The sequence below is a fragment of the Drosophila subpulchrella genome, chromosome 3R, assembly GCF_014743375.2.
Source record: "Drosophila subpulchrella strain 33 F10 #4 breed RU33 chromosome 3R, RU_Dsub_v1.1 Primary Assembly, whole genome shotgun sequence".
NCBI classification, from domain to species: Eukaryota; Metazoa; Arthropoda; class Insecta; order Diptera; family Drosophilidae; genus Drosophila; species Drosophila subpulchrella.
The window spans coordinates 6,997,390-7,009,851 of record NC_050609.1 but is presented as its reverse complement, the minus strand read 5'-3'; the positions used below and the strand labels follow the sequence as shown (position 1 = coordinate 7,009,851).

Sequence of the window (12,462 nt, the reverse complement as noted above, 5' to 3'; positions counted from 1 at the left end):
AGATAAAATTAGTTTTTCTATTTTATTATTTGTTTGTTTATTTTTTGACGTGTTACCTTATTCATCATAAATTTCGCTAATGTTTTGGTTCTCAAAATATTTTGATTGCGCAAAAACTTGAATTTTGAATTGTATAAGAATAATTATATAGCCCAATATGGTTACGACCATCTAAATAGAGGAGGCTGAGTACAAAATTGCATTTGGTAGAATACATTACTTTTACCCCTCCGAAAAATTTTAGATTCATGTCGAAGAACCCGCCGCATGTGAAGATCAGCTTTAGATGTTGCATTTGCAAGGAGTATTCCTTGAGGCCCATTTTTAGCATTGGATAATCTTCCGTTTCAGGCAGGCAATAAATTTGGTGAAGGATTCGTGGGATGCTATTATACTAGAAGAGTTTTGTCATTATTTCATTCATTCATAAGATATATTTGATCAGGCATACCGCTTTGATGCAGAATTCACTATATAGGCAGGCCAGAAAAATATTGATAGTTAGTAACAGACTAACACCGATTCGCGCTATAAGAAGTAAAATTAAAAGTAAATTCCTTTAAGACTGGATAGAATACTTACAGTACTGACAGCAATCGTTCGGATTGATAGATTTTATGAGAGCCCAGTTGACGACGTGCAAGATAGTCAGTCCATTGAAGAGAAACAGCAAAGTCATAGATACAGTGAAATAACATCCAATCTCACCCACCAACCTCCAGATTCTGCCCACCAGTAGCTGATTGCCTTTCAGGACCACACACAGCTCCTGAAACCTCTCCCTGCAATTACAATCCTCAAGTTCTGTATAGACCTGCTCAAGGATATGCCGCACTCGGAGGATCAGCTCATAAACCAGAAGCACGAACACGCAAAACTCCGGACCTTTAAGTTGTAGTGTTATCAGGATGATCTCAGTAGATAATTTATTTGCCCAATGAAGCAGGGGTGCCAGACGCCGGAGGGTAAGACGTGGAATAAAACTTATTATCAGCACCATCCATAGTCCCACGAAAAGGGCCATTCGGAATCTGAAGCTCCACCAATATCTTCGTCCACTAAAGCCCTTCGAAGATTTTTCTATCTGTAGTTCCAGATCCGCAATGTCCTCGTAGATTCGTCCAAGTCGGGGAAAGTTCAGTAGCATATTTAGTTGGTTGCAACTGGCCATGGTCACCACGAGAACCTTTTGTGTCCTTCCCATAACTTTGCTGAAATCCTCCGAGTGAAATTGCTTTATTTCCTGATGAAGGGCTACAATGTTTGCATAACACTCATAAAAGACCACCAGAAGAATTCCAAACAAGTAGCAGACGTATCCAACTATAAAGTAGCCTTTACGTCGCTTGTGTAATGTCCTGGTAAAAAATACAGGTGGAGGTGTAAGTCCGAACATGGAAAGAACCTGAAGATAAGGACGAGCTGTGGTCAGCAGACGACTGCGGTTAACATCCATGTCCGTCAAGGTATCGATGGGAACTGGCCAGCAACGTTAGCTTCCTCACTTATGACGGAAAACACTCCTTTTTAATTAGGTAGATAAGATGACAAATGCATGCTTGTAATTATTTACAAAGGTTGCATTGGGGTCTAGCTCTTAAATTATTTAACAACAATGGGGTAAAGCCATTGTGTTAAGGTTCTTTGTTTAAATATTGCACTTATGGCATCATTTTAAATTTGGCTAAAATTTTGATTGTATTTAAGGTCTGCAAAAACCTGTATTTTAAATTGAACTAAAATAATTATGTAACCAAAAATGGTGAGCATCATCTGAAACGAAAAAATATATGTATTTGTCTTTAAAATTTATACGGCATATTATACCCCTCCAAAGTATTTAAGATTAATGTCGAATAAGCTGCCGCAAGTGAAAAGGAGCTTCAGATGTTGCATTTGCAAGGAATATTCTCGAAGTCCCATTTTAAGCATTGAAAATTCTTCAGCTATAGGTCGGCAACCCATTTTGTGTAGAATTTGTGGAATGCTATTGTACTAGCAAGGAAAATAAATTGAAACTCAGTTATTACATTAAGATTAACTCAGATCTTACAGCTTTAATGCAGCATTCACTATAAAAGCAGGCCAGCAGTAGATTGATTGATAGTAAAATACTGGCCCCAACTCTCACTGAAAAAAATAGATAGTATGAAAATTTCAGTTGGGGATGCTTTCTAGAGATGTCCTACTATATTGACAGCAATCGCTAGGATTGATGTACTTTATGATGGCCCAGTTGACAATGTGCAGAATGGTAAGTCCATTGTAGAGGAACAGCAGCGTCATAGATAGGGTGAAATATTTGCCAATCTCACCCACCAACCTCCAGATTTGACCGACCACCAATTGATTTCGCTTCAAGGTCACACACAGCTCCTGAATCCTGTCGCTGCAATCGCAATCCTCAAGTTCAGTATAGACCTGTTCCATGATATGACGCACTCGAAGGATCAACTCATAGATCAGAAGCACGAAAAGGCTATATTCCGGTCCTTTGAGTTGAAGCATCAGCAGTATGATTTCGGTGAGAAATTTGTTTGCCCAGTGGAGGAAGGGTCCCAGTCCCACCAATATTAAACGTGGTGCTAGGTCCACAAGAAGCACGGTCCAAAGTCCTATGCAAATCGCTAAACGGAATCGGAAGTTCCACCAGTGTCGCTTTCCACTGAAACATTTGGAAATGTCTTCTAACTCCACCTCTAGATCAGCAATATCTTCGAATATTTCTTTAAGGCGACGAAAGCTTAGCAACATATTGAGCTGGTTAGAAACAGCCATTACGACCACAATAATCTTTGCCGCTTTCCCCATAACTTTGCTAAAGTCCTCGGCGTGAAACTGATCAATATGAATTTGAAGAGCCATAATGTTGGCATAGCACTCATAGATGACAACCAGAAGAATTGCGAAAGCATAACCGACATATCCGGTCATTAAGTTACGCCTAAGTTCCTTGGGCAATGTCCTGTCAAAAAATATTGGCGGAGGTATGAGTCCAAATATGGAAAAAACCTGAAGATAAGGACGAGCTGTGGTCAGCAGACGACTCCGGTGGGCCTCCATGTCCGCCAAAGTGTTAAACGGAACTGTATTAAGCCCCTGAAGGTAAACGACCAACCTGGTAAACACTTTCTATTAATGAGTTAGATTAGATAATCTTAACAATTTACCCTAGCTTTAAAACCTTTCTATGAAGTTACCCACTCAACGTCAATATTGGTTCCGTTTTAACTCAAATTAGAACCGATAATTCAGAAGGTATTTTTATGATAGTTAAAAGGATTGGGGTCTTAGCTTAACATATAGAATAATACAAATTTCTTTTTAACTTTTTATGAAATTGTTAACCGCTTATGTTGAAACTCGCCTTATATTTATTCTCAGCAATGGCTTGGACTTTGAACTGTATTAGAATTATGATATATCCCATAATGGTGACCAGCATCTGCAAGTATATAAATGTAAGCACGGCATTATATTTATTTGGGGTATCATCTTGTACCCCTCCAAAGTATTTTAAATTGATGTCAAACAATCCGCCGCAGGTGAAGAGAAGCTTCAGGTGTTGCATCTGCAAGGAGTACTCCCGCAGTCCTCTGGTTAGAATGGGAAAATCGGATGCAGCAGACATGCAACGAATCTTATGGAGGATTCGAGGGAAACAGTTATACTAGATATATAAAGAAAAATATAATAAAATAAATCATTGGAATGAAAACTTAACTTACAAGTCAACTTACAGCGTTAATGCAAAGCTGACTTTGAAGGCAAGGCACTAAAAGGTTTAATAGGAGCATGGAGATAATGAAAAAACGGTCTGGAAAAAAGAAAATTTTAAGATTAGGGAGATTTAAAAGTATACATTTATTTATACAACCATAGCGGCAGCAATCATTGTCGAGAAATGTATTGATGTATGCCCAGTTAACCATGTGCAGGATGGTCAGTCCATTGTAGAGAAAAAGCAAAGTCATGGACAGGGTGAAATAGGCGCCCACCTCGCCCTCAAGTCTCCAGATGCGTCCAATGAGCAACTGATTCCGCTTGAGGGCAACACATATAGCTTGGAGCATATCCTCCCGATCGCAGTCCTCCAATTCCACCTGCAGCTGAAGAATTGTGTGACGCAATCTCAACACCAATTCGTGAATTATTAGAACAAATACACAATATTCCAGACTCTTGAGCTGCTGCATTATCATGATAAACTCGGTGAGAATCTTACATGGCCAGCTGACATAGGGACCCATGGCCATAAGAGTAAAACGTGGCGTTAAAGCCATCAAAAGGACCAACCACACACCCACACTGTAGACCAAACGGAAGCGGAAACTGTAGCCTTGCCTTTGTCCACCGAAACACTGTGAGGCCTCGTCTATATCCTTCTCCAGATTGGCTATATCCTCGTAGATTCCGCCAAGTCGGCGATAATTAAATAGCATATTTAGTTGGTTGGCAATGGCCACAACCGAGTATAAGCTCTTTTGAATGTTACCCATGACCCTGGTAAAGTCTGCCACTTTGTAATCCAATACTTCCTTGTCAATGGCTACAATGTTTAAATGTGATACAAATAAGACCAGCACAATGATCCCAGCTGCATAGCAGACAAATCCAGCCATCAAGTACCATCTCAGTCTCTTATGTGAGGTGTTGCCAATATTTTGGGGTGGTGGCGTTAGGGAAAACGCGGAAAATATCTGGAGATATGGATAGGCTGTGGCCAAGAGACGGCTCTTTTTGGCCACCATATTGGTTGAGTTTTAAAAACCTACTGAAGAGCAAATTGAAGAATATACCAAGGAAAGTGATGGCTATTAAGTACCTGTAGGTACTAAAAATATTTAATGCTAAGAAGTGGTTAAATTTTTTTTTAATTTTAAATAATATCACAATGAATTGCCATTTCACTTTCCTTTTGGTTTAGCATATCAGCATTTAATTTGAAAATTGTTGTTATTTCCAATACTATCTGAAATACCAAACAGGTTAAATTAATTGTGTACCTTACCCATCACTGAGTTTTCATCGCTTACCTAATTATTCACTATACCAATGCAAGCACATTTCACTAATTAGGTAGATAAGTTGGGCTTCGAGTTGCTTTTCGGGGGGTCATCCTCTGATCCCCTGGATGATTTCTATCTCGGTTGCCTGGCCAATTTCCACGTCATAACGCTGGTAATTTCCATTTACCATACCATGCAAATGTGGGTTAAATTGTTTTTGTCTTTGGCCAGCAATCAGCATTGTCTCTCGACGATTGCATGTGCAGCCACACATTTCCATCTCTCCATCTGTCGCTTTCAATTGCTCCACTTTCTTGCTTCATTTTCCATTTTGTGCACATAATTGCACTTCTTGTGAGCCAAAGTGGGCAAACATCCAACGTCACCATCACCATCGCCATCACCATCGCCATCATCCACATCCTCGCAAGCTGATGCTGCAGCACAAGCCAAATCAAACGAAAACACCCTCTTGTTCAATCCCCAACCGCCTGCTAATCCCGTGCTGGAATTTCCCAGGGATCCTGGGGATCCACATGCACACACGAGGATTCGAGGATACGGATGAGGGTTGCCGGCGCGAAGGCAAGACATTGACGGGATTAAGTGTCCTTTTTAATTTTAAACTACTTCACTTCACTTTGCACAGTCAATGAGTGCGCTGCATCTCCTCCACATCCATCCACACCCACACCCACCTCCACATCCTGATCCTGATCCTTTTTGCCCATCGCTCGGTTAGGCTTCCCTTCGTTTTATTTTTTGTTACTTTGGCCATGTATGTTTCTCTTGCGAGTCCTTTTCTTTTAAGCTTGATTAAGCACTTTGTGTAACTCTATGACATGGACATGCATTTGCATGCTGGACTCCGTGCCAATGGCATTTTTAATTTGCCATAGCAACATATCCTGATCCGGCACCACATCACACCAGTGTTGCCGATAGACTGTACAAAGAAACATGGCTAGAAATAACACAAATAAGGAACAATAAACTAAACAGATTGATAATAATATTTAAGATACATAAAATTGTAAATGTATAACTATAGCCTTTAGTAACCGCCTTCAGAAAATTCACACCTCAGAATATTTATTATATTATACTATTTTTATTACAAAGTGTTGGGCTTACCACTTTTAAAAATATGTCTAGCTAGATTTGTAAAATATATCCTCTGATGAAGATGGTGGTTTTCATATAAAACTTTCAATAATAAATTAAAAATTAAATATTTTATCATTTTAATTTTATTTTTCGTGAGTGAAGTATACATATATATTTGTCTGGAAAAAGGCCAAATTGTCATCGTATCCCAGGACACTCAGCTTCGAGAGCAGCGCAAATTGCATGCATTAGCATCGGCACTGGAGGACGATGAGCTGATGAAGTGGGTGGCGATGGAGGTCCTGAAGAGTGGGTCTGGAGACGCAGAACATGCTTCTCATTTATTATGCACGGCTGCAAAGTAACAATGACTTTGGATTATTGTTTCCTCTCTGCCGCAGCAAACAATTGAAATACAATAAAATTAAATAATTTTTAACAGGCCACAGGAAAACGGAAGTGCTCGTCCATACTCACCCAAACCCAGAGCCCAACAGGCCCGCAGATTTACATGGCCTTAATAGCCAATCTCTGGCGTTGGCGTACAGATAGTCCGTATATAAACCGCTTTTTTGCACTGCATTTTATCATTCTTATTATAAATATATTGTGTATTGTTTAAATTGCATTTAACTTTAACACAAAAAAAAGGGAGAAATATATTTATACACATATTGATATATTTTATTCGCAAAGGTAAATAAATCCACATAAAGGCAATGTGTAAGTTGCACGTTGGCCGTGTGTGCGAGTGAGTGTCTGCGAGCAATAAACAAATACAATTTTATTATTTATTATTTATGTATTCATGGCCATTAAACGGATATCCGTGGCCATGGCGCATTAAATTGCACTGCCACCGCACTCGCCGTCTACATCACCCCTTACCTTTTCATGACTTACAAAGACTCATCCCCATTTTCAATCCATAAATCGGATCACGTGCGTCGTCATGGAGACAGATTTAATGCACTTTCAGTTCATAGATAGAGTGATTGCCGATAAGAAGCTTCCAGGTTTCGAGCAACATGTCGAAAATAAGCTTAATTAAAAGAAAAACTGGGCATTAAAATATGTTTAATATCAATTGCGATAGTTCTTTTAGTCCGAATTTGAATTGATGAGCCTCCTATTGAGGTGCATGCATCTTTAATTTCACCTCGAAAATTTTAGTTTTATAGAAAATCCGGAAATACATAAACGATTAATGCGCTTGAAGGTCTCTAATTATTTTTTACCCACAACTTAATACCACCTGAGGCATGTGATAAGCTTCCGTTGGGCCATGGGTATTTTATTATCTGATGGGAAATCACATGGCTGCGAAACAAATTTAAGGAAGTATCAATTGTTGGGGATAAGGATCCAGCGCTGGCTGGTACCTTCCCCATCTTCCCCCCTTGTGGTTGGCGGTTTTAGTTGACTTGGCACTGAAAGTCTGTCTTTTGCTATCAATATGTAATCAATGCTTTCAAATAACTTTGCCATTCGCAGCAAGGCTTTTGTTTAGTACAAATCAGGAGACGGAGCACCGACGCTTGGAGTTGGGTAATGGCATCACCTAAGCCACCAAGCCATGCGAAACAATGGTGACTTGCGAGTGGAATGCGGATGGTAAGGAGTGATAAGGATGTAGAGAGTTTGGCACAGGGATTCGGAGATGGCGTGTGTCCTCTGCCTGGGGCGCACAAAAGGGATTTCAATAATACGCGCACAATCTGTGCTGAAAGCTTAAACAATAAAAGTGAAAATTCCGTTAGAGCCTGTAGAAGCAAGGGATAGGAATATTGGTGGGATGTGAGATCTCCCTAGTAAGGGATATTGGTAAATCTGAAACTCAAAAAAAATATTTTACAAAGTTAGGTCTTACTCCCGATGTTATTTAGGACTTCTTAAGTTTACTATTAAAATAAAATTCGATATTTTAAAAGTGGAGAATGTAAGTTTAAAATTCTTGAGCCTCCTTACTATAAGGCTATAATTCCCAACCAGCTCTGGTTACTATTAAAATGGTTGCTCTTAAAATTAAATTCCGCATACTTAAAGTGAAAAATGAATGTCGCTTATAATTCCCAACCAGTTATGTCAACATAAGATCGGTTGCCAATTTAGTTAATTTTAATAATTCATACTAAGCTGACTTTAAGCATTTTGGGTTGGTTAATTTTTCTAAGTGTGTTTTTACTTACTCCAAACGAATATACGAGTCTGACGAACTTGAAACTTGTTCATCGCTAAGAGAACTTAAAGTTGCGGTTGAGGGGAACAGGACAATGCCACATGTGTAGCCGTGTAGCTGGGTATTCGAGTATCCCTGCAATCGAGTCACAGAGTATCTTTCATGTTGCCAGCCGTAGACAATGCAGATTAGCCCCGAAAAGGGGATTCACCGCCCACACACACTCTTGAGACCATCTCGTGAGAGACAAAAGCACTCGGCTGGGATTTTAATGAATAACAACATGAAGAAGTGCGGACTGGTTCGCCGGAGTAGGATCCAGCAAGGCATCCACATCAATTACATTGCGGTTGGATGCTGGCTGTTGGCTGTTAGCTGCCATTGCCAGGGACACTCTCCCAATCTCACAAAATCAGAATCAGGAGCACAATCACAATCGAGTGCCAGGAGCACGTTCGCATATGAATATGAAATGCAGAAGCACATGGTTGCGGCCATATCGATGAAAATCAATTCCACTGTCATTTGGGAATCTCTCAATTGGTCGAGGCAGCTGAGAAAGTTCTGTGTTTGTGGCACTGAATTGTCAATATCAGCTCAAGTTGATTTTGCTCCATTATCTGTGCAATTTGGAACACGAATCGACGACTGCTGCAACTGTCGGTTTCGATCCAAAATACCTTTTTGACCTCTTCGCCTGCGGCTTATTGGGCAAATTAGTTTTGCCTGATTGCAAATTGTACATGGAGGCAGCACTTTGCCTCGTTCTCCTTTGACAGGACGTAAATTCAATGTCCTGGCATATAAGTTATATGGCTTAGGTCCTACGTTTTAAACCCGGTTATTCTCGTAACTGAACCAAAACTCCCTCCACCCTGTTGATTTATGTTTATGGGCTTGGCAAATATTTGCGCCACTTCAAAAGCATTATGATGATTATTAGCATTGTTTGCCATCGTAGTAAAACTGTCATACGTGTCTGGCTGACTGTTGGCCCAACATTTGCAGTCGAACAATATAGAAAAAAGAGAGCATCGCTTCGACTGTAGCTATATCTATAAATGTAGCTGTAACGGACAAACGTGAAACGTGACCGACGTGATGTTTATGCGAAAACATTTCCCCCATCATCTGAATAAGTGCGATTGCGAGTGTGAGCCATGGCATTAGCATCCGGCATCGGGATATATACTCACATATCAGCATACATCTGCACAGGCATGCACATCATCAACGAATTCCGCTTGGCCCAAAAACGGGGCATCGACTAATCCCCGAAAGTAAGGCGCTGCTTTTGGGGATAGCATTCCGTTTAAAGTGAGCTCGAATCGAAGGCAGCGGGTCTGGCATTGCCTGCTGAAAGGATCCAAAACCCCAAGGAAATTGATGCTCAAGCACTTAAAGAAATATGATGTGGGTTGTATTTCATCAGGTGCAAACAAGCAAATGTTTTTCTACCAATTCTTAATCACTTTTTACCCTAAGAAATCTTTCAAAAATATTCTTTATATTATATTTATTATATTATTAGGTTCTAAAAATATTATCTGAATTTTGTTTAAGAACCAATCTAACAATTAAGGTATATACATAGTTTAATATATTCGAATTTCTTACAGAGTTAATTTAGTTATTTCTGATTGGCTGCTAAGATGCGTTTAACATAAAAACATTAATACTTTGACTAAACATATTCTATTGGATTTTTCCCTAAAATGTTGTACAACAAAAATGTTGTATTAAAAATTGTAAAACCGAAGCATGTGTATCTACTAAAATTGATTTATAAAATCTCAAGTAGCTATTCTTCCAATTTGAAGCATTCGATTTCTACATTTTAAGAGTATCTCTTAAATTAATTTTCGAATTTTTTCTCAGTGTGGTGGCAGTTACCACAGGCAGGCAGTGTCTGGTCCTTGAGCCAAAAGTCGCACTACCCAGAAGACAACTGCGTGACAATGCCCCGGCTCCAATTCGGGCCCATAGTAGAAGTGGCTGGAAAACTTTGTGCCCCCCCCCCCCCCCCTTGAAAAGGGGGTGACTCCGGAGGAACTTGTCGCGCATATGGCTGCACCTACAAGGACAACGAAAACGACACGGCGACACAAGAAACCAGGAATCGCACCCTTGCCGCCAACGCCGCCAACGCAGCCGCCGCCATTTTCAGTGTAAATATTTAAACAATAATAAGTTGGCGGAAAAACGTGGGGAAAACTCTTATGTTGGCAGCGCGGCAAAGTGAGGCAAACTTTTGTTATCTTTTCACCATGAAAATAGCACGAAATTGAACAGGAAAGAGCCGGCGGAAAGAGTTGAAGGTGAGGTGCCAGGTGGGTGGTAAGCAGGTGAGCTAGGTGAGCTAGGTGAGCCAGGTGATCCAGGTGACAGGTGGCATGGGAGACTACACATCGACGGGTTTTCGACAGACAGACAGAAAGACAGAGAGGGAGTCGGGCTGAAAGCATTGCACGTGCACTAATCATCACGGATGGCGGGCACACGGGGACTGTGGCTGGTGTATCGCCTTTCATGTTTTCAATTAGCGTTAATGTCAGTGCAGCGCCCGATGAGCTGGATCGGGGACCGAAAACTATAGTATCTCCAATGTTTGCGTTCTGACAACGAACCCAACCCATCCCAAATAAAGGCTTGTTAGCGGACGCGCAGACAAAAGAATATCATATCACCATGTCCTGAAATTCATTTTAGAGTTTGGAGTTTTAAGTTCCCTGAAAGTTTAAGCGGCTTGGTTGTAGTTAAGTATTTTTTTTTAAGTGAATGTATAATACATATTAAAAAAAAAATAGTTAAATTTAACTTGGACAAATGAAATGAAAGACAGTTAAGTTTTAGATTATAAATCAACATATCTTGGGAAAAAAAGGTGGTTTAACTCAATGCTGTTTGAGACATCCTCAATACCTGCTTTGAAAACTTCCAACTTAAGTTAACTGCAACTCGAAATTAATTTCCGACAGGTTCAATCCATCATTTACGTTCCCCACAAAGCCAACCTCTTTATTCATACCATAACTGCTCTATAAATATTATCAGGGAAAAGTCTTGCCTTTACCCCGAAACTGTCATTTGCATAACCGTCAATCATACGCCACGTATGGTGGCTCTTGGTGTTCCACCTTGTTTGTTTCTGCCTCACTGGGTGTGCACACACACAGGATGCACAACCACCAGGACCACCAGAACCACCGGCACCACCAGAGAACCCTAACCCACCATATGTTCGATGGCATTGGAAATTTTGCTTCTCGATCTGCGTTTGCGTTTTATTTCCAAATTGAATTTCAGCACTGATTATATTTTTTTTCTTCCTTCTTGGCAGAGCAGCACATTGAATATGGTGGGTACTGTGGATCCTGGGGTTCCGAATCCTGGGGATGCATTGATTGGGGGCGGGGTCCCCTGTTGTTTGCGCCATCCGGTTGCCGGGGGTGCATAAATAAGCGCCACTCAATTATGCAGACTGTGGGCGAAGCAGCTATAATCCTTTATCCTCCTTACCTGCGACGTGTCGATTTGATTTGCTTTGCAATTTATTTTTGAATTGCGCTGACAAGGACACACATCGCACACATACCATAGCATATGTCTTATTTATATAATGTTTTCTTTGACAAAACGCTTTATAAGCTTTATGTACTGGGGGCTTGATATGGAAAAATCACCATTTTCTCTCACTAATATTTTATTTGCAATGTAATTTCAAATCATACATATTTACCTTTGCACTCGAGTAGCTTGGCTTCCACTTCAAAAGGATCTTTTTTGGGGATTTTTCATTTGCCGTAAATTGAGCTCGCAATTAGCTGCTTGATAAGAAATTGCTTTTTTTTGGGTGTTTTAGCCTTTTCCTGCGTCGTCATTAGCAGGAATTTAAAACCTTTTTATTTGACGATGGAAAAAGCTTGGGTCAATGCAAATATTTCATTTGAAGTGACACAGCGTTGGAAATTTGTCTGAATTTCTCTACACAGACGACCGAGGAGGGCATTTAAATGTGGCCCATTACATTTTATATTGCCATTTGCCTTTGAGGTTTGTGTGTTACATTTAATTGCGAATTTCTGTTGAAAAAGTTGCCCTGCCACTTTACCCGCTCGATTTTCTTCCATCATTTTGTACGGCTTCAAGTGTTCAACTCATTAAAAA

At 40.2% G+C, this 12,462-nt stretch overlaps 3 protein-coding genes across 3 annotated transcripts; all 3 read right to left on the bottom strand.

Annotated features, from left to right (window-relative positions):
* Positions 1-45: 45 nt before the first annotated feature.
* LOC119561046 (putative gustatory receptor 98d) lies at positions 46-1,456 on the bottom strand. Its single transcript, XM_037874880.1, has 4 exons — positions 583-1,456; positions 452-528; positions 227-394; positions 46-171 (listed from the first exon to the last, which is right to left on the bottom strand). The coding sequence occupies exons 1-4, from the start codon at positions 1,454-1,456 to the stop codon at positions 58-60; spliced, it is 1,233 nt and encodes a 410-aa protein (XP_037730808.1). The 3' UTR covers positions 46-57.
* A 218-nt stretch (positions 1,457-1,674) lies between these two features.
* LOC119552694 (putative gustatory receptor 98d) lies at positions 1,675-3,063 on the bottom strand. Its single transcript, XM_037862424.1, has 4 exons — positions 2,190-3,063; positions 2,054-2,130; positions 1,828-1,995; positions 1,675-1,773 (listed from the first exon to the last, which is right to left on the bottom strand). Exons 1-4 carry the CDS (start codon positions 3,061-3,063, stop codon positions 1,675-1,677), a joined length of 1,218 nt encoding a protein of 405 aa, XP_037718352.1.
* A 280-nt stretch (positions 3,064-3,343) lies between these two features.
* LOC119552675 (putative gustatory receptor 98b) lies at positions 3,344-4,751 on the bottom strand. The gene is made up of 4 exons (XM_037862388.1): positions 3,878-4,751; positions 3,741-3,817; positions 3,503-3,670; positions 3,344-3,445 (listed from the first exon to the last, which is right to left on the bottom strand). Exons 1-4 carry the CDS (start codon positions 4,749-4,751, stop codon positions 3,344-3,346), a joined length of 1,221 nt encoding a protein of 406 aa, XP_037718316.1.
* Between the last annotated feature and the right edge of the window lie 7,711 nt (positions 4,752-12,462).

Excerpts from the sequence above, each read along its gene's own strand:
- LOC119552694 (XM_037862424.1), bottom strand. The coding sequence starts at position 3,063 with ATGGAGGCCCACCGGAGTCGTCTGCTGACCACAGCTCGTCCTTATCTT. Across the intron at positions 2,131-2,189 it reads TAGCGATTGCTGTCAATATA|TGAGAGTTGGGGCCAGTATT; the intron begins GTAGGACATCTC and ends TATTTTTTTCAG. Across the intron at positions 1,774-1,827 it reads ATCTTAAATACTTTGGAGGG|ATGATGCTCACCATTTTTGG; the intron begins GTATAATATGCC and ends TTTTCGTTTCAG.
- LOC119561046 (XM_037874880.1), bottom strand. The coding sequence starts at position 1,456 with ATGGATGTTAACCGCAGTCGTCTGCTGACCACAGCTCGTCCTTATCTT. Across the intron at positions 529-582 it reads GAACGATTGCTGTCAGTACT|CGCGAATCGGTGTTAGTCTG; the intron begins GTAAGTATTCTA and ends TACTTCTTATAG. Across the intron at positions 172-226 it reads ATCTAAAATTTTTCGGAGGG|ATGGTCGTAACCATATTGGG; the intron begins GTAAAAGTAATG and ends TCCTCTATTTAG.
- LOC119552675 (XM_037862388.1), bottom strand. The coding sequence starts at position 4,751 with ATGGTGGCCAAAAAGAGCCGTCTCTTGGCCACAGCCTATCCATATCTC. Across the intron at positions 3,818-3,877 it reads CAATGATTGCTGCCGCTATG|ACCGTTTTTTCATTATCTCC; the intron begins GTTGTATAAATA and ends TCTTTTTTCCAG. Across the intron at positions 3,446-3,502 it reads ATTTAAAATACTTTGGAGGG|ATGCTGGTCACCATTATGGG; the intron begins GTACAAGATGAT and ends ATATACTTGCAG.